Source organism: Cololabis saira, chromosome 20 (assembly GCF_033807715.1).
Source record: "Cololabis saira isolate AMF1-May2022 chromosome 20, fColSai1.1, whole genome shotgun sequence".
Taxonomy (NCBI): domain Eukaryota; kingdom Metazoa; phylum Chordata; class Actinopteri; order Beloniformes; family Belonidae; genus Cololabis; species Cololabis saira.
The window spans coordinates 2,069,043-2,091,597 of NC_084606.1; the positions used below are offsets into that span (position 1 = coordinate 2,069,043).

The following is a 22,555-nucleotide window of genomic DNA, read 5'->3' on the forward strand; positions in this document are numbered from 1 at the left end:
AGGCGAAAAAAAGAGGTTAAAAAGAGGGAAAAAAGGCAAAAAAGGGGAAAAAAGAGGAAGAAAGAGGGAAAAGGCAAATAAGGCGAAAAAAGAGGTTAAAAAGAGGGAAAAAGGACAAAAAAGAGGGAAATAGAGAAAAAAAAGAGGGAAAAGGTGAAAAAAAGAAGGAAAAGGAGAAAAAAGAGGGAAAAAAGGCAAAAAAGAAGGAAAAAAAGTTAGTGTTGCACATGGGAAGCAGATACAGAGATGGATGGAGTCACATCCACATCCAGACCTACTGATACAGAGATGGATGGAGTCACATCCACATCCAGACCTACTGATACAGAGATGGATGGAGTCACATCCACATCCAGACCTACTGATACAGAGATGGATGGAGTCACATCCACATCCAGACCTACTGATACAGAGATGGATGGAGTCACATCCACATCCAGACCTACTGATACAGAGATGGATGGAGTCACATCCACATCCAGACCTACTGATACAGAGATGGATGGAGTCACATCCACATCCAGACCTACTGATACAGAGATGGATGGAGTCACATCCACATCCAGACCTACTGATACAGAGATGGATGGAGTCACATCCACATCCAGACCTACTGATACAGAGATGGATGGAGTCACATCCAGACCTACTGATACAGAGATGGATGGAGTCACATCCACATCCAGACCTACTGATACAGAGATGGATGGAGTCACATCCACATCCAGACCTACTGATACAGAGATGGATGGAGTCACATCCACATCCAGACCTACTGATACAGAGATGGATGGAGTCACATCCAGACCTACTGATACAGAGATGGATGGAGTCACATCCACATCCAGACCTACTGATACAGAGATGGATGGAGTCACATCCACATCCAGACCTACTGATACAGAGATGGATGGAGTCACATCCACATCCAGACCTACTGATACAGAGATGGATGGAGTCACATCCAGACCTACTGATACAGAGATGGATGGAGTCACATCCACATCCAGACCTACTGATACAGAGATGGATGGAGTCACATCCACATCCAGATCTACTGATACAGAGATGGATGGAGTCACATCCACATCCAGACCTACTGATACAGAGATGGATGGAGTCACATCCACATCCAGACCTACTGATACAGAGATGGATGGAGTCACATCCACATCCAGACCTACTGATACAGAGATGGATGGAGTCACATCCACATCCAGACCTACTGATACAGAGATGGATGGAGTCACATCCAGACCTACTGATACAGAGATGGATGGAGTCACATCCACATCCAGACCTACTGATACAGAGATGGATGGAGTCACATCCAGACCTATACAGAGATGGATGGAGTCACATCCAGACCTATACAGAGATGGATGGAGTCACATCCACATCCAGACCTACTGATACAGAGATGGATGGAGTCACATCCACATCCAGACCTACTGATACAGAGATGGATGGAGTCACATCCACATCCAGACCTACTGATACAGAGATGGATGGAGTCACATCCAGACCTATACAGAGATGGATGGAGTCACATCCACATCCAGACCTACTGATACAGAGATGGATGGAGTCACATCCAGACCTACTGATACAGAGATGGATGGAGTCACATCCACATCCAGACCTACTGATACAGAGATGGATGGAGTCACATCCACATCCAGACCTACTGATACAGAGATGGATGGAGTCACATCCACATCCAGACCTACTGATACAGAGATGGATGGAGTCACATCCACATCCAGACCTACTGATACAGAGATGGATGGAGTCACATCCAGACCTATACAGAGATGGATGGCTCCTGAATAGTTTAAATCAGTTATCCCCAACCCTGGTCCACAGGGTCCTCTGTCCTGCATTTTTTAGATCTGGCCAAACATCAGCACACTTGACTGTAATTAATGGTCGTCACCAGCTTTTCGTGGACGTCTGGACAACTCTGATGAAACAGAAAAACATGCAGGACATGGAGCCCTAAGCACCAGGGTTGGTGTTCTTAATGGATATAATGCTTTTATGCCATGTTATATATAAATACAGTTTGGTGAAAATAAAAAGTAAAAAACTGCCGTGATTGGACTTTTTTAACTGTAAATATTTAATTTCCCAAGGGTTTGTACCTATAAAACATTCTGGACTGTTCTGCTAATTTCATAAAGTTCTGTACCAATCAGGAACCAATGTTTACTACAAGGGACAGCCAATAAAAATGTATTAAATAATGTTTTGTAAAAGGACATCGATACAGATTCTTTCTTTGAACCACAAAACTTTATTTTTTTTCTTCTTTTTATACATTTGCTCACATCCTGTCACAAAGTTGTGCAGGGACAACAATCCTCCTGTCATTCCCATGAACGCTCCCGTGAGTCATAAACGTTTCCTGACAGAACAGTTAACCCAGAATTGTTTTGGGAGGTTTTTGCATAGGTTTACTTCCTTGAGGCAACGCATGCAGCTGATACAATAGTCTTAGTTGATAGTTTTAGTTGGGGGGGGGGGTGGAACAATATTCAAATAAAAGTTAGTGTTTCACATGGGGATATGTTGTTTACTGCAGTATCGGTATCAAGCTGCAAAAACTCAAAATCTTACCAGGAATATTTGTCGTATTTCTCGTTCAAATGTCTCACTTTTAGTCAGAAAAATCCCATTACACTTAAAACAAGAGTCATTACCAGATAAATAACTTATTTGACAATTTTCCAGTGGAACAAGATTTATCTTCTCATTTCTAGCAAAAAAATCTTGTTCCACTGGTAGATTTTTCTACTTATTTTAAGTGAAAATCTACTGGTGGAAATTGTTTTTTTTTTCTCCAGTTTTCCACATTTTAACTAGAAATAAGACAAATATTCTTGTTAAGATTTTGAGTTTTTGCAGTGCAGGAGGTCAGAGATGGATGGAGTCCCATCCACATCCAGACCTACTGATACAGAGATGGATGGAGTCACATCCACATCCAGACCTACTGATACAGAGATGGATGGAGTCACATCCACATCCAGACCTACTGATACAGAGATGGATGGAGTCACATCCACATCCAGACCTACTGATACAGAGATGGATGGAGTCACATCCACATCCAGACCTACTGATACAGAGATGGATGGAGTCACATCCAGACCTACAGATACAGAGATGGATGGAGTCACATCCACATCCAGACCTACTGATACAGAGATGGATGGAGTCACATCCACATCCAGACCTACTGATACAGAGATGGATGGAGTCACATCCAGACCTACTGATACAGAGATGGATGGAGTCACATCCACATCCAGACCTACTGATACAGAGATGGATGGAGTCACATCCACATCCAGACCTACTGATACAGAGATGGATGGAGTCACATCCACATCCAGACCTACTGATACAGAGATGGATGGAGTCACATCCACATCCAGACCTACTGATACAGAGATGGATGGAGTCACATCCACATCCAGACCTACTGATACAGAGATGGATGGAGTCACATCCAGACCTACTGATACAGAGATGGATGGAGTCACATCCACATCCAGACCTACTGATACAGAGATGGATGGAGTCACATCCACATCCAGACCTACTGATACAGAGATGGATGGAGTCACATCCACATCCAGACCTACTGATACAGAGATGGATGGAGTCACATCCACATCCAGACCTACTGATACAGAGATGGATGGAGTCACATCCACATCCAGACCTACTGATACAGAGATGGATGGAGTCACATCCACATCCAGACCTACTGATACAGAGATGGATGGAGTCACATCCACATCCAGACCTACTGATACAGAGATGGATGGAGTCACATCCACATCCAGACCTACTGATACAGAGATGGATGGAGTCACATCCACATCCAGACCTACTGATACAGAGATGGATGGAGTCACATCCACATCCAGACCTACTGATACAGAGATGGATGGAGTCACATCCACATCCAGACCTACTGATACAGAGATGGATGGAGTCACATCCAGACCTACTGATACAGAGATGGATGGAGTCACATCCACATCCAGACCTACTGATACAGAGATGGATGGAGTCACATCCATATCCAGACCTACTGATACAGAGATGGATGGAGTCACATCCACATCCAGACCTACTGATACAGAGATGGATGGAGTCACATCCAGACCTACTGATACAGAGATGGATGGAGTCACATCCAGACCTACTGATACAGAGATGGATGGAGTCACATCCACATCCAGACCTACTGATACAGAGATGGATGGAGTCACATCCACATCCAGACCTACTGATACAGAGATGGATGGAGTCACATCCAGACCTACTGATACAGAGATGGATGGAGTCACATCCAGACCTACTGATACAGAGATGGATGGAGTCACATCCACATCCAGACCTACTGATACAGAGATGGATGGAGTCACATCCACATCCAGACCTACTGATACAGAGATGGATGGAGTCACATCCACATCCAGACCTACTGATACAGAGATGGATGGAGTCACATCCACATCCAGACCTACTGATACAGAGATGGATGGAGTCACATCCACATCCAGACCTACAGATACAGAGATGGATGGAGTCACATCCACATCCAGACCTACAGATACAGAGATGGATGGAGTCACATCCACATCCAGACCTACTGATACAGAGATGGATGGAGTCACATCCACATCCAGACCTACTGATACAGAGATGGATGGAGTCACATCCACATCTAGACCTACAGATACAGAGATGGATGGAGTCACATCCACATCCAGACCTACTGATACAGAGATGGATGGAGTCACATCCACATCCAGACCTACAGATACAGAGATGGATGGAGTCACATCCACATCCAGACCTACTGATACAGAGATGGATGGAGTCACATCCAGACCTACTGATACAGAGATGGATGGAGTCACATCCACATCCAGACCTACTGATACAGAGATGGATGGAGTCACATCCACATCCAGACCTACTGATACAGAGATGGATGGAGTCACATCCACATCCAGACCTACTGATACAGAGATGGATGGAGTCACATCCAGACCTACTGATACAGAGATGGATGGAGTCACATCCACATCCAGACCTACTGATACAGAGATGGATGGAGTCACATCCACATCCAGACCTACTGATACGGAGATGGATGGAGTCACATCCACATCCAGACCTACTGATACAGAGATGGATGGAGTCACATCCACATCCAGACCTACTGATACAGAGATGGATGGAGTCACATCCACATCCAGACCTACTGATACAGAGATGGATGGAGTCACATCCACATCCAGACCTACTGATACAGAGATGGATGGAGTCACATCCACATCCAGACCTACTGATACAGAGATGGATGGAGTCACATCCACATCCAGACCTACTGATACAGAGATGGATGGAGTCACATCCACATCCAGACCTACTGATACAGAGATGGATGGAGTCACATCCACATCCAGACCTACTGATACAGAGATGGATGGAGTCACATCCACATCCAGACCTACTGATACAGAGATGGATGGAGTCACATCCACATCCAGACCTACTGATACAGAGATGGATGGAGTCACATCCACATCCAGACCTACTGATACAGAGATGGATGGAGTCACATCCACATCCAGACCTACAGATACAGAGATGGATGGAGTCACATCCACATCCAGACCTACTGATACAGAGATGGATGGAGTCACATCCAGACCTACTGATACAGAGATGGATGGAGTCACATCCAGACCTACTGATACAGAGATGGATGGAGTCACATCCAGACCTACTGATACAGAGATGGATGGAGTCACATCCACATCCAGACCTACTGATACAGAGATGGATGGAGTCACATCCACATCCAGACCTACTGATACAGAGATGGATGGAGTCACATCCACATCCAGACCTACTGATACAGAGATGGATGGAGTCACATCCACATCCAGACCTACTGATACAGAGATGGATGGAGTCACATCCACATCCAGACCTACTGATACAGAGATGGATGGAGTCACATCCACATCCAGACCTACTGATACAGAGATGGATGGAGTCACATCCAGACCTACTGATACAGAGATGGATGGAGTCACATCCACATCCAGACCTACTGATACAGAGATGGATGGAGTCACATCCAGACCTACTGATACAGAGATGGATGGAGTCACATCCACATCCAGACATACTGATACAGAGATGGATGGAGTCACATCCACATCCAGACCTACTGATACAGAGATGGATGGAGTCACATCCACATCCAGACCTACTGATACAGAGATGGATGGAGTCACATCCACATCCAGACCTACTGATACAGAGATGGATGGAGTCACATCCACATCCAGACCTACTGATACAGAGATGGATGGAGTCACATCCACATCCAGACCTACTGATACAGAGATGGATGGAGTCACATCCACATCCAGACCTACTGATACAGAGATGGATGGAGTCACATCCACATCCAGACCTACTGATACAGAGATGGATGGAGTCACATCCACATCCAGACCTACTGATACAGAGATGGATGGAGTCACATCCAGACCTACTGATACAGAGATGGATGGAGTCACATCCACATCCAGACCTACTGATACAGAGATGGATGGAGTCACATCCACATCCAGACCTACTGATACAGAGATGGATGGAGTCACATCCAGACCTACTGATACAGAGATGGATGGAGTCACATCCACATCCAGACCTACTGATACAGAGATGGATGGAGTCACATCCACATCCAGACCTACTGATACAGAGATGGATGGAGTCACATCCACATCCAGACCTACTGATACAGAGATGGATGGAGTCACATCCAGACCTACTGATACAGAGATGGATGGAGTCACATCCACATCCAGACCTACTGATACAGAGATGGATGGAGTCACATCCACATCCAGACCTACTGATACAGAGATGGATGGAGTCACATCCACATCCAGACCTACTGATACAGAGATGGATGGAGTCACATCCAGACCTACTGATACAGAGATGGATGGAGTCACATCCACATCCAGACCTACTGATACAGAGATGGATGGAGTCACATCCACATCCAGACCTACTGATACAGAGATGGATGGAGTCACATCCACATCCAGACCTACTGATACAGAGATGGATGGAGTCACATCCACATCCAGACCTACTGATACAGAGATGGATGGAGTCACATCCACATCCAGACCTACTGATACAGAGATGGATGGAGTCACATCCAGACCTACTGATACAGAGATGGATGGAGTCACATCCACATCCAGACCTACTGATACAGAGATGGATGGAGTCACATCCACATCCAGACCTACTGATACAGAGATGGATGGAGTCACATCCACATCCAGACCTACTGATACAGAGATGGATGGAGTCACATCCAGACCTACTGATACAGAGAGGAAAAAGAGGGAAAAAAGGCGAAAAAAGAGGGAAAAAAGGGGAAAAAAGAGGAAAAAGAGGGAAAAAAGGCGAAAAAGGAGGGAAAAACGGCAAAAAAAGAGGGAAAAAGAGGAAAAAGAGGGAAAAAGGTGAAAAAAGAAGGAAATAGAGAAAAAAAAGAGGGAAAAAGAGGGAAAAAAGGCGAAAAAAGAGGGAAAAAGGGGCGAAAAAAAGAGGGAAAAAGGTGAAAAAAGAAGGAAATAGAGAAAAAAAGAGCGAAAAAAGGCAAAAAAATAGGGAAAAAAGGCAAAAAAAGGGAAAAAATAGGGAAAAAAGAGGGAAAAAAGGTGAAAAAAGAGGGAAAAAAGAGGGAAAAAAGGCAAAAAAAGGGGGAAAAAAGAGGGAAAAAAGAGGGGAACAAGGCGAAAAAAGAGGAAAAAGAGAGAAAAAGGTGAAAAAAAGAAGGAAATATAGAAAAAAAGAGGGAAAAAAGAGGGAAAAAAGAGGGAAAAAAGGCAAATAAGGCGAAAAAGGAGGGGAAAAGGTGAAAAAAAGAAGGAAAAGGCGAAAAAAGAGGGAAAAAAGAGGAAAATGAGGGAAAAAAGGCGAAAAAAGAGGGAAAAAAGGCGAAATAAAGAAGGAAATAGAGAAAAAAAGAGGGAAAAAAGGCGAAAAAAGAGGGGAAAAAAGGCAAAAAAAGAGGGAAAAAAGGCGAAAAAAGAGGGAAAAAAGGCGAAAAAAGAGGGGAAAAAGAGGGAAAAAAGAGTAAAAAGAAGGAAAAAAAGTTAGTGTTGCACATGGGAAGCAGATACAGAGATGGATGGAGTCACATCCACATCCAGACCTACTGATACAGAGATGGATGGAGTCACATCCACATCCAGACCTACTGATACAGAGATGGATGGAGTCACATCCACATCCAGACCTACTGATACAGAGATGGATGGAGTCACATCCAGACCTACTGATACAGAGATGGATGGAGTCACATCCACATCCAGACCTACTGATACAGAGATGGATGGAGTCACATCCACATCCAGACCTACTGATACAGAGATGGATGGAGTCACATCCACATCCAGACCTACTGATACAGAGATGGATGGAGTCACATCCACATCCAGACCTACTGATACAGAGATGGATGGAGTCACATCCAGACCTACTGATACAGAGATGGATGGAGTCACATCCACATCCAGACCTACTGATACAGAGATGGATGGAGTCACATCCACATCCAGACCTACTGATACAGAGATGGATGGAGTCACATCCAGACCTACTGATACAGAGATGGATGGAGTCACATCCACATCCAGACCTACTGATACAGAGATGGATGGAGTCACATCCACATCCAGACCTACTGATACAGAGATGGATGGAGTCACATCCACATCCAGACCTACTGATACAGAGATGGATGGAGTCACATCCACATCCAGACCTACTGATACAGAGATGGATGGAGTCACATCCACATCCAGACCTACTGATACAGAGATGGATGGAGTCACATCCAGACCTACTGATACAGAGATGGATGGAGTCACATCCACATCCAGACCTACAGATACAGAGATGGATGGAGTCACATCCACATCCAGACCTACTGATACAGAGATGGATGGAGTCACATCCAGACCTACTGATACAGAGATGGATGGAGTCACATCCACATCCAGACCTACTGATACAGAGATGGATGGAGTCACATCCACATCCAGACCTACTGATACAGAGATGGATGGAGTCACATCCACATCCAGACCTACTGATACAGAGATGGATGGAGTCACATCCACATCCAGACCTACTGATACAGAGATGGATGGAGTCACATCCACATCCAGACCTACTGATACAGAGATGGACGGCTCCGGAATTGTTTAAATCAGTTGTCCCCAACCTTTTCCTGCATGTTTTAGATGTAGCCATACTAACAAACGTGGGGGTGATGCCAAATTATTTCGAATTTTATACATTAGGCAGCAGTTTTTAAAAAGAACAAGGTTTTCCCAACTTAATAGTCTATATCTTTGTAAAATTGCACAATGATGAGAAAATCTTGTTTTTTTATCTAGTATTTTGAGTGCTTGTTTGTATAGAGAAATAACCGGTGTTGTTGTGGTGATGTTAGCAATAGACCAGGTGGGTAGACAGTAGTTTATGTAGGATAGTATGAGAGAAAACATGTACGTTTTCGCTGCCTCTTTGGACATGTGGTTCCTGAGATGCCGGAAATTTGCCAGAGTGAACTTGAGATTTTTACAGATCTTTTAAATAATTTTTGAATGTGAGGTGACAGTCAATCACAATACCTAGATATTTATATTCTTTTACTATTTGGATCCTCTGTCCTGCAATAAAGATATCCGGTTCTCTGTGCACTTTGTTTGTTTTTGCAAAGAACATTGCAACCGTTTTAGTGTTGTTGAGTTGTAAACAGCAGTTATGTAACCAATCAGATATTTTGACCATGGCTCTCGTGAGTTGTGCAGCTGCATCAGAATGGTCTTTCAAAAAAATTACGGTGTCATCGGCATACATAATTACTTCACAGTCTTGGCATGCATATGGTAGATCGTTTATGTATAGACTGAAGAGGATTGGCCCCAGGACCGAGCCTTGGGGTACCCCTGTACTAAGGTCTTTGAATGTAGAGACTGAGTTCCGGCTTTTGACACACTGAGTTCCAGAAGAAAGATTTGATTTGAACCAGACAGATGAAAACTCAGAAAAGTTAAATTGACTAAATTTAGATAGCAAAATATTGTGATTGACTGTATCAAAAGCTTTTCGTAAATCCAAGAAAACAGCACCAACAACTCCACCCCTGTCCATTAGAGTCTTAATCCTTTCTATGAAGTAGACAGTTGCAGTTTCTGTAGAATGATTGGCCCTGAAACCGTGTTGCATTGGATGTAGAAGCTGATTAGTATTTAGATGAGAAATTAATTGTTCGGCCACCAGTTTTTCAATAATCTTAGACATGATGGGTAGTATACTTATGGGTCTATAATTTGATGTAGATGCAGGGTCACCACTTTTGTAAATGGGCACAACAACAGCAGGTTTCCAATGTTCTGGGAAACTTCCTTCAATCCTGGAGAATGAAATATTAGTAATGTGAGCAATCGGTTTTGTCAGTAGACAGCCGAGATCTTTAATCATAGCAGAGTCCATCTCATACACGTCTTTAGACCATTTTGGTTTTAATGAATCAATCACTTTCGATACTTGAGATTCTGTCACACTTTTCAGGTTGAAAATAGAAACATCTGGGTTTGGGGCCACAATGCTACGTTGTTGCTGCAAAGGAAAACTGCTAGCAATACTAGCAACAGATTCTACAAAGTAGTCATTCAAGGCTTCAGCCACCACAGACGATTCGTTTGTCAGAGTACTGTTAATCTTTATCAAATCAATAAATAAATCAATCAGTTCAATTCAATTCAATTTTATTTATATAGCGTCTAATACAACAGATGTCTCTAGACGCTTTCCAGAGATCTAGAACATGAACATAGACATAAACATGAACCCCCGAGCAATTATTATGGCAGGTAAAACTCCCCTAGTGGGAGAAAAACCTGGACCTGGACCTAGACCTGGACCTGGACCTGGACCAGGACCAGGACCAGGACCAGGCCCCAGGTTGGGGTTCAGGGTCGGGGAAAGGTTGAGAAGGGCCAGGGCCAGGGAGAGGAGTTTTGACGGACAAACCTCTGCCCCGCCTGAGCGGGCCGTCACCCTGACCGTTACCCTGACCGGGCCGTTATCCTGCCCCTCTCACTCCCACCTGCAGGATCCGGTGTCCGGCAGAGGATGCTGCACCATGGAAAAAAGAGAAAAAAGGGAGGAGAAGGGGACCAGCACAAGAAACTACAGGAGCAAGGACACTACGACAGCAAACTGGGACAGAGCGGGATTCGAACCACCGACCTTCCGATCATTGGACGACCCGCTCTACCACCTGACCTACTGTTCGGGGGAAACTCCCCCAAAACTGGGGGAAATGTCAGACCCTAACACACCGGTCTGACCAGACCACCAGCGTCTTCATCAGTGCTCTGTTGAAAGTGCCCTCGTATACTCAGTTAGTGCCTGATACGTGACGGTTACAAAAGCAGAGAACAACATATGCAGATTAAACAACAGGTTTATGTAATGCCGGCCAACATGAAACATTTTGCATAAAGATGCAACAATGAAGGTTTTATTAAAAGCCTGGAGGCTACTGGAACTTCCCACTGGAACCTCCCACTGGAACATCCCACAAGCATTCATGATAAAACTCTACTCTACTCTACTCTACTCTCACCGTCCAACGAGCAGCATCACCATGGAGAAGATCTTGTTGGGTCTCTTGTTTCTCTCAGGTCAGTCATTCCTTTATTATTACCTGATGGTGTTTTAAAATTGTGTTATAATAATGGCAGTAGGTGACAATGTTAGTTTAAAGCAACTGTAATTAACAAAGGAGTTGATATCTTCCCTCAGAGTGCTTGGTCCTCTCCACCTGCCTCGTCCGTCGCTACCACTTCGTTGGTCAGACGTTGACTTGGACCGAAGCTCAGAAATACTGCAGAGAGAAACACACGGACCTGGCCACCATGCAGAACGATGGGGAACAGAACCAACTCATGAACACACTTTCATCTGCTGGTTCCAGCTCTGACGTCTGGATCGGTCTGAGGCATGAAGTCGACTGGAAGTGGTCTGATGGGTTCAGCGGTACCGGGGCTGACTACACGGACTGGATAAGTGGCTATCCAAGCTTTTACTCATGCCGATATTTCTGTGTATTCATGATAAAGTCTTCATCAAGCTCTTCATCATGGGGGGACAGTAATTGCCAGTCAAGGCAACCCTTCTTGTGTTACAGAGGTAAGACTATGGAGCATGTTAGGGTTTTAAGCTGTTTTGAACCCAACTAACCTCCTCTTTATCACTTTATCTGCAGGATCACAGCAGAATCCTGAATATGTTTTTGTGAACCAGGCGATGACCTGGTCCAGCGCTCAGAGTTACTGCAGGGAGAACTTCATAGACCTGGCCATTATGAGGAACGATGCAGAGAGAGAGGCGGCCCTGAGGGAAATACCTGATGCATACGGGGTTTGGATGGGCCTGTATAGAGATCCAACCTTTAACTGGTCTGATGGGAGCAGCTTCCTCTTTGAAAACTGGGAGCCTGCTACTAATCCCTTGAACTCGATGAGAGTTATTTGTGGTGTTTCTTCAAGCAGCTCAGGAAAATGGAAGTTTCTGTCCTGTGAAACCAGCTTACCGTTTGTCTGCTACAGTTATGACAGTGAGTGTTTTAGGGAATAAACATAGAACAACATACACAATTAATGTATGAAGTAAATATGTACTGATATTTCTGTTTTCAGTAGAAAACCATGTTTTATTTCTCTTCCCATTCAGCACCAGTCGTGAAGAAGACGGTGGTGAAGGTGAAAGTGAAGGTGGACGGCTCTGTGGACCTGAATGACCCGGCGGTGCAAGAACAACTCCTGAAACAGGCAAGAGTGGGACGGAAACGCTGTCAGTTTATAACAATAAAACAACCACCGTAGGTTGAGTTTGTGTTTGAAAGTGTGTCCTGTTTGTGTCTCCAGGTCCAGGACAAACTGAAGGAGGACGGAGTGGACGGAGTCACCCTGAAGTGGAAAAAGCAGAAGGATGGAGAAGTTTTCCACAAGGAGGACGAGTTGTGAGATAGAAACCCAGATCCTGTCAGGAGTGACGGAGGTTTAGGCCCAATCCCAATACCCCCCTGCTTTTCTTCACTAGCCCTCCCTCACTACCACTAGCCCTCCCTCACTACCACTAGCCCTCCCTCACTACCACTAGCCCTCCCTCACTACCACTAGCCCTCCCTCACTACCACTAGCCCTCCCTCACTACCACTAGCCCTCCCTCACTACCACTAGCCCTCCCTCACTACCACTAGCCCTCCCTCACTACCACTAGCCCTCCCTCACTACCACTAGCCCTCCCTCACTACCACTAGCCCTCCCTCACTACCACTAGCCCTCGCTCACTACCACTAGCCCTCCCTCACTACCACTAACCCTCCCTCACTACCACTAGCCCTCCCTCACTACCACTAGCCCTCCCTCACTACCACTAGCCCTCCCTCACCACCACTAGCCCTCCCTCACTCTCACTAGCCCTCCCTCACTACCACTAGCCCTCCCTCACTACCACTAGCCCTCCCTCACTCTCACTAGCCCTCCCTCACCACCACTAGCCCTCCCTCACTACCACTAGCCCTCCCTCACTACCACTAGCCCTCCCTCACTACCACTAGCCCTCCCTCACCACCACTAGCCCTCCCTCACTACCACTAGCCCTCCCTACTCTCACTAGCCCTCCCTCACTACCACTAGCCCTCCCTCACTACCACTAGCCCTCCCTCACTACCACTAGCCCTCGCTCACTCTCACTAGCCCTCCCTCACTACCACTAGCCCTCCCTCACTACCACTAGCCCTCCCTCACTACCACTAGCCCTCCCTCACTACCACTAGCCCTCCCTCACTACCACTAGCCCTCCCTCACTACCACTAGCCCTCCCTCACTACCACTAGCCCTCCCTCACTACCACTAGCCCTCCCTCACTACCACTAGCCCTCCCTCACTACCACTAGCCCTCCCTCACTACCACTAGCCCTCGCTCACTACCACTAGCCCTCCCTCACTACCACTAACCCTCCCTCACTACCACTAGCCCTCCCTCACTACCACTAGCCCTCCCTCACTACCACTAGCCCTCCCTCACCACCACTAGCCCTCCCTCACTCTCACTAGCCCTCCCTCACTACCACTAGCCCTCCCTCACTACCACTAGCCCTCCCTCACTCTCACTAGCCCTCCCTCACCACCACTAGCCCTCCCTCACTACCACTAGCCCTCCTTCACTACCACTAGCCCTCCCTCACTACCACTAGCCCTCCCTCACTCTCACTAGCCCTCCCTACACTACCACTAGCCCTCCCTCACTACCACTAGCCCTCCCTCACTACCACTAGCCCTCCCTCACTACCACTAGCCCTCCGTCACTACCACTAGCCCTCCCTCACTACCACTAGCCCTCCCTCACTACCACTAGCCCTCCCTCACTACCACTAGCCCTCCCTCACTACCACTAGCCCTCCCTCACTACCACTAGCCCTCCCTCACTACCACTAGCCCTCCTTCACTACCACTAGCCCTCCCTCACTACCACTAGCCCTCCCTCACTACCACTAGCCCTCCCTCACTACCACTAGCCCTCCCTCACTACCACTAGCCCTCCCTCACCACCACTAGCCCTCCCTCACTACCACTAGCCCTCCCTCACTCTCACTAGCCCTGCTCACTACCACTAGCCCTCCCTCACTACCACTAGCCCTCCCTCACCACCACTAGCCCTCCCTCACTACCACTAGCCCTCCCTCACTACCACTAGCCCTCCCTCACCACCACTAGCCCTCCCTCACTACCACTAGCCCTCCCTCACTCTCACTAGCCCTCCCTCACTACCACTAGCCCTCCCTCACTACAACTAGCCCTCCCTCACTACCACTAGCCCTCCCTCACTCTCACTAGCCCTCCCTCACTACCACTAGCCCTCCCCTCACTACTACACTAGCCCTCCCTCACTACCACTAGCCTCTCCCTCACTACCACTAGCCCTCCCTCTCACTTACCACTAGCCCTCCCTCACCACCACTAGCCCTCCCCTCACTACCACTAGCCCTCCCTCACTACCACTAGCCCTCCCTCACTACCACTAGCCCTCCCCTCACTACCACTAGCCCTCCCTCACTACCACTAGCCCTCTCTCACTACCACTAGCCCTCCCTCACTCTCACTAGCCCTCCCTCACTACCACTAGCCCTCCCCTCACTACCACTAGCCCTCCCTCACCACCACTAGTCCTAAAAAAGAAGAGACAGATTTAAGGACTCTAAATCTTCCCAGGTTTCTGTCCCAATACCCCCACTACTCCTACTTTCAGCACCAGCCCTAAAATCAGGAAGCTGAGAACCAAAAGCTGTTTTAATTTCTGCTGTAGCGCTGTTAATATGCCACTTTATTATGTTTTAATATTTTTTCAGGTGTAAAAGTAACCGTTAAGATCCCCAACCTGGGCTCAGTTTATCAAAATAACGCCCGTTAAGAGATTTGCGCCGATTGTTTTGGGAGATGAGAAGAGCCGCCGGCCCCGGGGGAGCTGCAAGCAGCAGCTGTTACCATGGTAACAGCAGCAGCAGCAGCCGTTACCATGGTAACAGCAGCAGCTCACGGCCGGGTCGACCTGCACCGTCGTCCCGGGGGAGAAACCTGCAGCTCTGTGGAGAATTACCTCTGGCTGAAATAAATCATTTAGGAAGATCAATGTTGGTTTAATAGATTAAATCTAACAGTTGTAGCTACGCCTGTACACACACATATATATATATATATATATATATATATATATATATATATATATATATATATATATATATATATATATATATTATATATATATATATAGGCCTTTTAACGGCAAGTTTATGCATAAAAGGAAGAAGACTGGACTATCAACAAGAACACTGTGATTTGTAGATTTGGTAAAAAAGAATGTTCCTCTCTGTTCTGCCCTGTGTTCAGGTGCATTTATAAATTATAATTTATTAGTAGATTATTAGTAGATTTTGTACAACAGCGCCCCCGTGTGGCCCCCTAGCAGCATTAACTGTAGAGTAATTTCCTCAGAATGAACGAGGTCCAGAAGAGAGCACATGGTGCTGTTTCTCCTGCTGCAGTTTATCTTTAACATTGTTGCCTTGGACACTATTTGTCCGTGAGTATTTTGTTTTGTTGATTTTTAGATATGACTTGCATATTATATTTGCTGAAAGTTTGTTTTGCTGCAAATTCAGTCTAAGAGTGACTTAATTGATAGCTAGCATAGCTTTGCCCTATGACTCAACATTTTTTAACCTCAGTTACATTTCTTAGTCATGTCAGTGAATACTGTTTAGATTCTGATTTGTGTTTGCATTTTGTTCTTTATTACAGTTTTACTGTAAATTGTGGATCTTCAATAAACGTGCAAGAAAAGTTACGCCTTGTTTTTATTGGAGGACTTCAATTCAATTCAATTCAATTTTATTTATATAGCGTCTAATACAACAGATGTCTCTAGACACTTTCCAGAGACCCAGAACATAAACATAAACATAAACATAAACATAAACATAAACATAAACCCCCGAGCAGTTATTACATAAACAATGGCAGGTAAAAACTCCCCTAGTGGGAGAAAAACCTTAAGCCAAACAGTGGCAAGAAAAACTCCCCTTTAGGAGGAAGAAACCTGGACCAGGACCAGGATCATAAGGGGGGACCCTCCTGCCGAGGGCCAGACTGGGGGAGTCAGGGACGGCAGCAGCACAGCAGGCAGGTGGAAGCAGCAACGGGATGACCAGAGGTCGGGGGGGTGCAGGCCAGCACGCAGCTCCCGAGGCTCCGGCCTGCAAACATGCACAAAAGAGAAAAAAGGGGGGCCGGCACAAGAAACTACAGGAACGATGGACAAAAATGATAGCTATGAGATATTTATAATAAATAAAAATGGAAATGGAGAACAGAGGAAGGGAAGAGGAGAGGAGAAGAAGGGTGAGAGGCACCGCCCAGCGGATCATGTCGGTCCCCCCTGCAGCATAGGCCTATAGCAGCATATCTATCACCAAGCTAAAGTGATACAGGTGTGTAACGATTTGTACATTTGATGTACGTCAAACCGTATTGTGGGGCTTGAGGCACAAAGTTTTCTAGGGGGCGCTGTTGAGCCGTTAGGCCACGCCCATTAATGCAAACCATGAAATATCACATTTTTCGCCAGGCCTGACTTGCATGCAAAATTTGGTGACTTTTTGGGCACGTTTAGGGGGAAAAAAGGCCCTCCTTTCGTCAGAAGAAAAAAGAAAGAAAGAAAAAAAAAAAAAATTCCTACAGATACAATAGGGCCTTCGCACTGAAGGTGCTCGGGCCCTAAAAATAAAGAGGAAAGAAGAAGAAAAAAAGAAGGAAGAAAGGCGAAATTTCGATGAAAAAGGCGGAAAAAATAAGGAAAAAAGAGGAAAAAAAAGAAGAAAAAAAAGAGGAAAAAATAGGAAAAAAAGAAGGAAAAAAGGCGAATTTTCGAGGAAAAAAGGTGAAAAAAGGCGGAAAAAAGAGGAAAAAAGAAGGAAAAAAAGAAGAAAAAAAGTGGAAAAAAGAGGAAAAAAAGAAGGAAAAAAGGCGAAATTTCAAGGAAATTTGAGACTAACTATTATAGTCTTGTTCTATAGCTGCAACTATGACTACTGACTCTAACACACTAGAGTTCCCGTGAAGGTAGTGGTGTCCCAATTCCTCTTTTCACCTAGGGGGAGGGGGCATAATGAGGGCTAGGGGCTGAGAATAGCCCCTTCAAATCGAGGGATTTCAGATGCTGACTTGGCGAACGAGGGGGTATGAAAATGTCCCAGAATGCTTTTCGTCGTCATTTGCGGACTGAATCAAAAAAAAAACATGGCGGACATTTCTTATTTTTTTGTGCACCTTCTTTTTTTCTTTCTTTCTTTCTTTTTTTTTTTGCGAAAAAACGTAAAAGCGCACGCAAAAACGCACGAAAAAGCGCAGGAACGCACGCAAAACGCACGCAAAACGCACGCAAAAACGCACAAAAAAACGCACGAAAAAACGCACGCAAAAACGCACGCAAAAACGCACGAAAAAAACGCACGCAAAAACGCACGCAAAAACGCACGCAAAAACGCACAAAAAAGCGCACGAACGCACGAAAAAACGCAGGAACGCATGCAAAACGCACGACCATTGATTTAGGGGGGGGGGTCTAGACCAGTGATTTAGGGGGGGGGTCTAGACCAGTGATTTAGGGGGGGGTCTAGAGACCAGTGATTTAGGGGGGGGGTCTAGAGACCAGTGATTTAGGGGGGGGGTCTAGACCAGTGATTTAGGGGGGGGTCTAGACCAGTGATTTAGGGGGGGGTCTAGACCAGTGATTTAGGGGGGGGTCTAGAGACCAGTGATTTAGGGGGGGGGTCTAGACCAGTGATTTAGGGGGGGGGTCTAGAGACCAGTGATTTAGGGGGGGGGGGGGGGTCTAGACCAGTGATTTAGGGGGGGGTCTAGACCAGTGATTTAGGGGGGGGGTCTAGAGACCAGTGATTTAGGGGGGGGGTCTAGAGACCAGTGATTTAGGGGGGGGTCTAGACCAGTGATTTAGGGGGGGGTCTAGAGACCAGTGATTTAGGGGGGGGTCTAGACCAGTGATTTAGGGGGGGGTCTAGACCAGTGATTTAGGGGGGGTAGAAGAAAAAAAGAGGGAATAAAGATGAAAAATTAGGAAAAAAGAGGAAAAAAGAGGGAAAAAATAGCAAAAAAAGGGGAGAAAGAGGAAAAGAAGAATGAAAAAAGAGGAAAAAAAACGCAAAAACGCACGAAAAAAACGCACGCAAAAACGCACGCAAAACGCACGCAAAAACGCACGCAAAACGCACGCAAAACGCACGCAAAAACGCACGCAAAACGCACGCAAAACGCACGCAAGAACGCACGCAAAAACGCACGCAAAAACGCACGCAAAACGCACGCAGAAACGCACGCAAAACGCACGCAAAACGCACGCAAAAACGCACGCAAAACGCACGCAAAACGCACGCAAAAACGCACGCAAAAACGCACGCAAAAACGCACGCAAAAACGCACGCAAAAACGCACGCAAAAACGCACGAACGCACGCAAAAACGCACGCATAAACGCACGCAAAAATGCACGCAAAAATGCACGCAAAAACGCACGCAAAAACGCACGCAAAAACGCACGCAAAAACGCACGAACGCACGCAAAAACGCACGCATAAACGCACGCAAAAATGCACGCAAAAATGCACGCAAAAATGCACGCAAAAACGCACGCAAAAACGCACGCAAAAACGCACGCAAAAACGCACGCAAAAACGCACGCAAAAACGCACGAACGCACGCAAAAACGCACGCATAAACGCACGCAAAAATGCACGCAAAAATGCACGCAAAAACGCACGCAAAAACGCACGCAAAACGCACGCAAAACGCACGCAAAAACGCACGCAAAAACGTCCGAAAAAAACGCGCGACCAGTGATTTAGGGGGGGGTCTAGACCAGTGATTTAGGGGGGGGTCTAGAGACCAGTGATTTAGGGGGGGGGGTCTAGAGACCAGTGATTTAGGGGGGGGGTCTAGACCAGTGATTTAGGGGGGGGGTCTAGAGACCAGTGATTTAGGGGGGGGGTCTAGACCAGTGATTTAGGGGGGGGGTCTAGACCAGTGATTTAGGGGGGGGGTCTAGAGACCAGTGATTTAGGGGGGGGGGTCTAGAGACCAGTGATTTAGGGGGGGGGTCTAGAGACCAGTGATTTAGGGGGGGGGTCTAGACCAGTGATTTAGGGGGGGGTCTAGACCAGTGATTTAGGGGGGGGGTCTAGACCAGTGATTTAGGGGGGGGGTCTAGAGACCAGTGATTTAGGGGGGGGGTCTAGACCAGTGATTTAGGGGGGGGTCTAGACCAGTGATTTAGGGGGGGGGTCTAGACCAGTGATTTAGGGGGGGGGTCTAGACCAGTGATTTAGGGGGGGGTCTAGAGACCAGTGATTTAGGGGGGGGGTCTAGACCAGTGATTTAGGGGGGGGTCTAGAGACCAGTGATTTAGGGGGGGGGTCTAGACCAGTGATTTAGGGGGGGGGTCTAGACCAGTGATTTAGGGGGGGGGTCTAGACCAGTGATTTAGGGGGGGGGTCTAGAGACCAGTGATTTAGGGGGGGGGGTCTAGACCAGTGATTTAGGGGGGGGTCTAGAGACCAGTGATTTAGGGGGGGGTCTAGAGACCAGTGATTTAGGGGGGGGGTCTAGAGACCAGTGATTTAGGGGGGGGTCTAGACCAGTGATTTAGGGGGGGGTCTAGAGACCAGTGATTTAGGGGGGGGTCTAGAGACCAGTGATTTAGGGGGGGGGGTCTAGACCAGTGATTTAGGGGGGGGTCTAGACCAGTGATTTAGGGGGGGGGGTCTAGACCAGTGATTTAGGGGGGGGTCTAGACCAGTGATTTAGGGGGGGGGTCTAGAGACCAGTGATTTAGGGGGGGGGTCTAGACCAGTGATTTAGGGGGGGGTCTAGACCAGTGATTTAGGGGGGGGTCTAGAGAAAGAAAGAGGGAAAAAAAGAGGAAAAAAGAGGAAAAGACGAAGGAAAAAAGAGGAAAAAAAAACGCAAAAACGCACGAAAAAACGTCGTAAAAAACTTACTTTCGTATGTTTTTTCGTGCGTTTTTTCGTGCGTTTTTTCGTGCGTTTTTTTTTGCGAAAAAACGTAAAAGCGCACGCAAAAGCGCACGCAAAAACGCACGAAAAAGCGCACGAAAAAACGCAGGAACGCACACAAAACGCACGCAAAACGCACGCAAAAACGCACGAAAAAACGCACGCAAAAACGCACGCAAAAACGCACGCAAAAACGCACGCAAAAACGCATGCAAAACGCACGCAAAAACGCACGAAAAAACGCACGCAAAAACGCACGCAAAACGCACGCAAAAACGCACGCAAAAACGCACGCAAAAACGCACGCAAAACGCACGCAAAACGCACGCAAAACGCACGCAAAACGCACGCAAAACGCACGCAAAACGCACGCAAAACGCACGCAAAACGCACGCAAAACGCACGCAAAAACGCCAAAAAAAACGCACGCAAAAACGCACGCGAAACGCACGCAAAACGCACGCAAAACGCACGCAAAAACGCAAAAAAAAACGCACGCAAAAACGCACGCGAAACGCACGCAAAACGCACGCAAAAACGCAAAAAAAAACGCATGCAAAAACGCAAAAAAAAACGCACGCAAAACGCACGCAAAAACGCACGCAAAACGCACGCAAAACGCACGCAAAAACGCAAAAAAAAACGCACGCAAAAACGCAAAAAAAAACGCACGCATAAACGCAAAACAAAACGCAACGACCAGTGATTTAGGGGGGGGGTCTAGACCAGTGATTTAGGGGGGGGGGTCTAGACCAGTGATTTAGGGGGGGGGTCTAGACCAGTGATTTAGGGGGGGGGTCTAGACCAGTGATTTAGGGGGGGGGTCTAGAGACCAGTGATTTAGGGGGGGGGTCTAGACCAGTGATTTAGGGGGGGGGTCTAGACCAGTGATTTAGGGGGGGGGTCTAGAGACCAGTGATTTAGGGGGGGGGGTCTAGACCAGTGATTTAGGGGGGGGTCTAGACCAGTGATTTAGGGGGGGGGGTCTAGACCAGTGATTTAGGGGGGGGGTCTAGACCAGTGATTTAGGGGGGGGGGTCTAGACCAGTGATTTAGGGGGGGGTCTAGACCAGTGATTTAGAAAAAAGAGGGAAAAATACGGAAAAAAGTGCCTTTTTTTCGCCTTTTTTCCTTCTTTTTTTCCTCTTTTTTCCTTTTTTTTCTTCCTTTTTTCCTTATTTATTCCTCTTTTTTCCTCTTTTTTCTGCCTTTTTTCACCTTTTTTCCTCGAAATTTCGACTTTTTTCCTTCTTTCTTTCCTCTTTTTTCCTCCTTTTTTTCTTCTTCTTTCCCTATTTTTTCTTCTTTTTTTCCTCTTTTTTCTGCCTTTTTTTCACCTTTTTTCCTCGAAATTTCGCCTTTTTTTCTTCTTTTTTTCTTCTTTTTTTCCTTATACTTTCCTCTTTTTTCCGCCTTTTTTCCTCGAAATTTTGCTTTTTTTCCGCTTTTTTCTTCTTTTTTTCCTTATTTTTTCCTTTTTTTCCTTATTTTTTTCGCCTTTTTCCTCGAAATTTCGCCTTTTTTTTTTCCTTATTTCTTCCTAACCATTCCCCTTTTTTTGCCTTTTTTTTGCCTTTTTTTCCGCCTTTTTTCCTCGAAATTTCGCCTTTATTCCTTCTTTTTTTCCTCTTTTTTCCTCTTTTTTCCTTCTTTATTTCTTATTTTTTCCTCTTTTTCCTCATTTTTGTCGCCTTTTTTCCTCTTTTTTCCTCTTTTTTCGCCTTTTTTCCTAAAATCCTAATGTTAACAAAGAAATATT

General features: G+C 46.3%; 1 protein-coding gene across 1 annotated transcript in view; it reads left to right on the plus strand.

The window, feature by feature from the left end:
• Positions 1–13,175, plus strand: part of LOC133420907 (secretory phospholipase A2 receptor-like) — a 261,469-nt gene extending 248,294 nt beyond the window's left edge. Inside the window, exons 2-5 of the mRNA XM_061710789.1 lie at positions 11,953–12,339; positions 12,416–12,766; positions 12,883–12,980; positions 13,077–13,175. Coding sequence (XP_061566773.1) covers positions 11,953–12,339; positions 12,416–12,766; positions 12,883–12,980; positions 13,077–13,175 — 935 coding nt within the window. The remainder of the gene's footprint in view (positions 1–11,952; positions 12,340–12,415; positions 12,767–12,882; positions 12,981–13,076) is intronic.
• Positions 13,176–22,555: the final 9,380 nt, after the last annotated feature.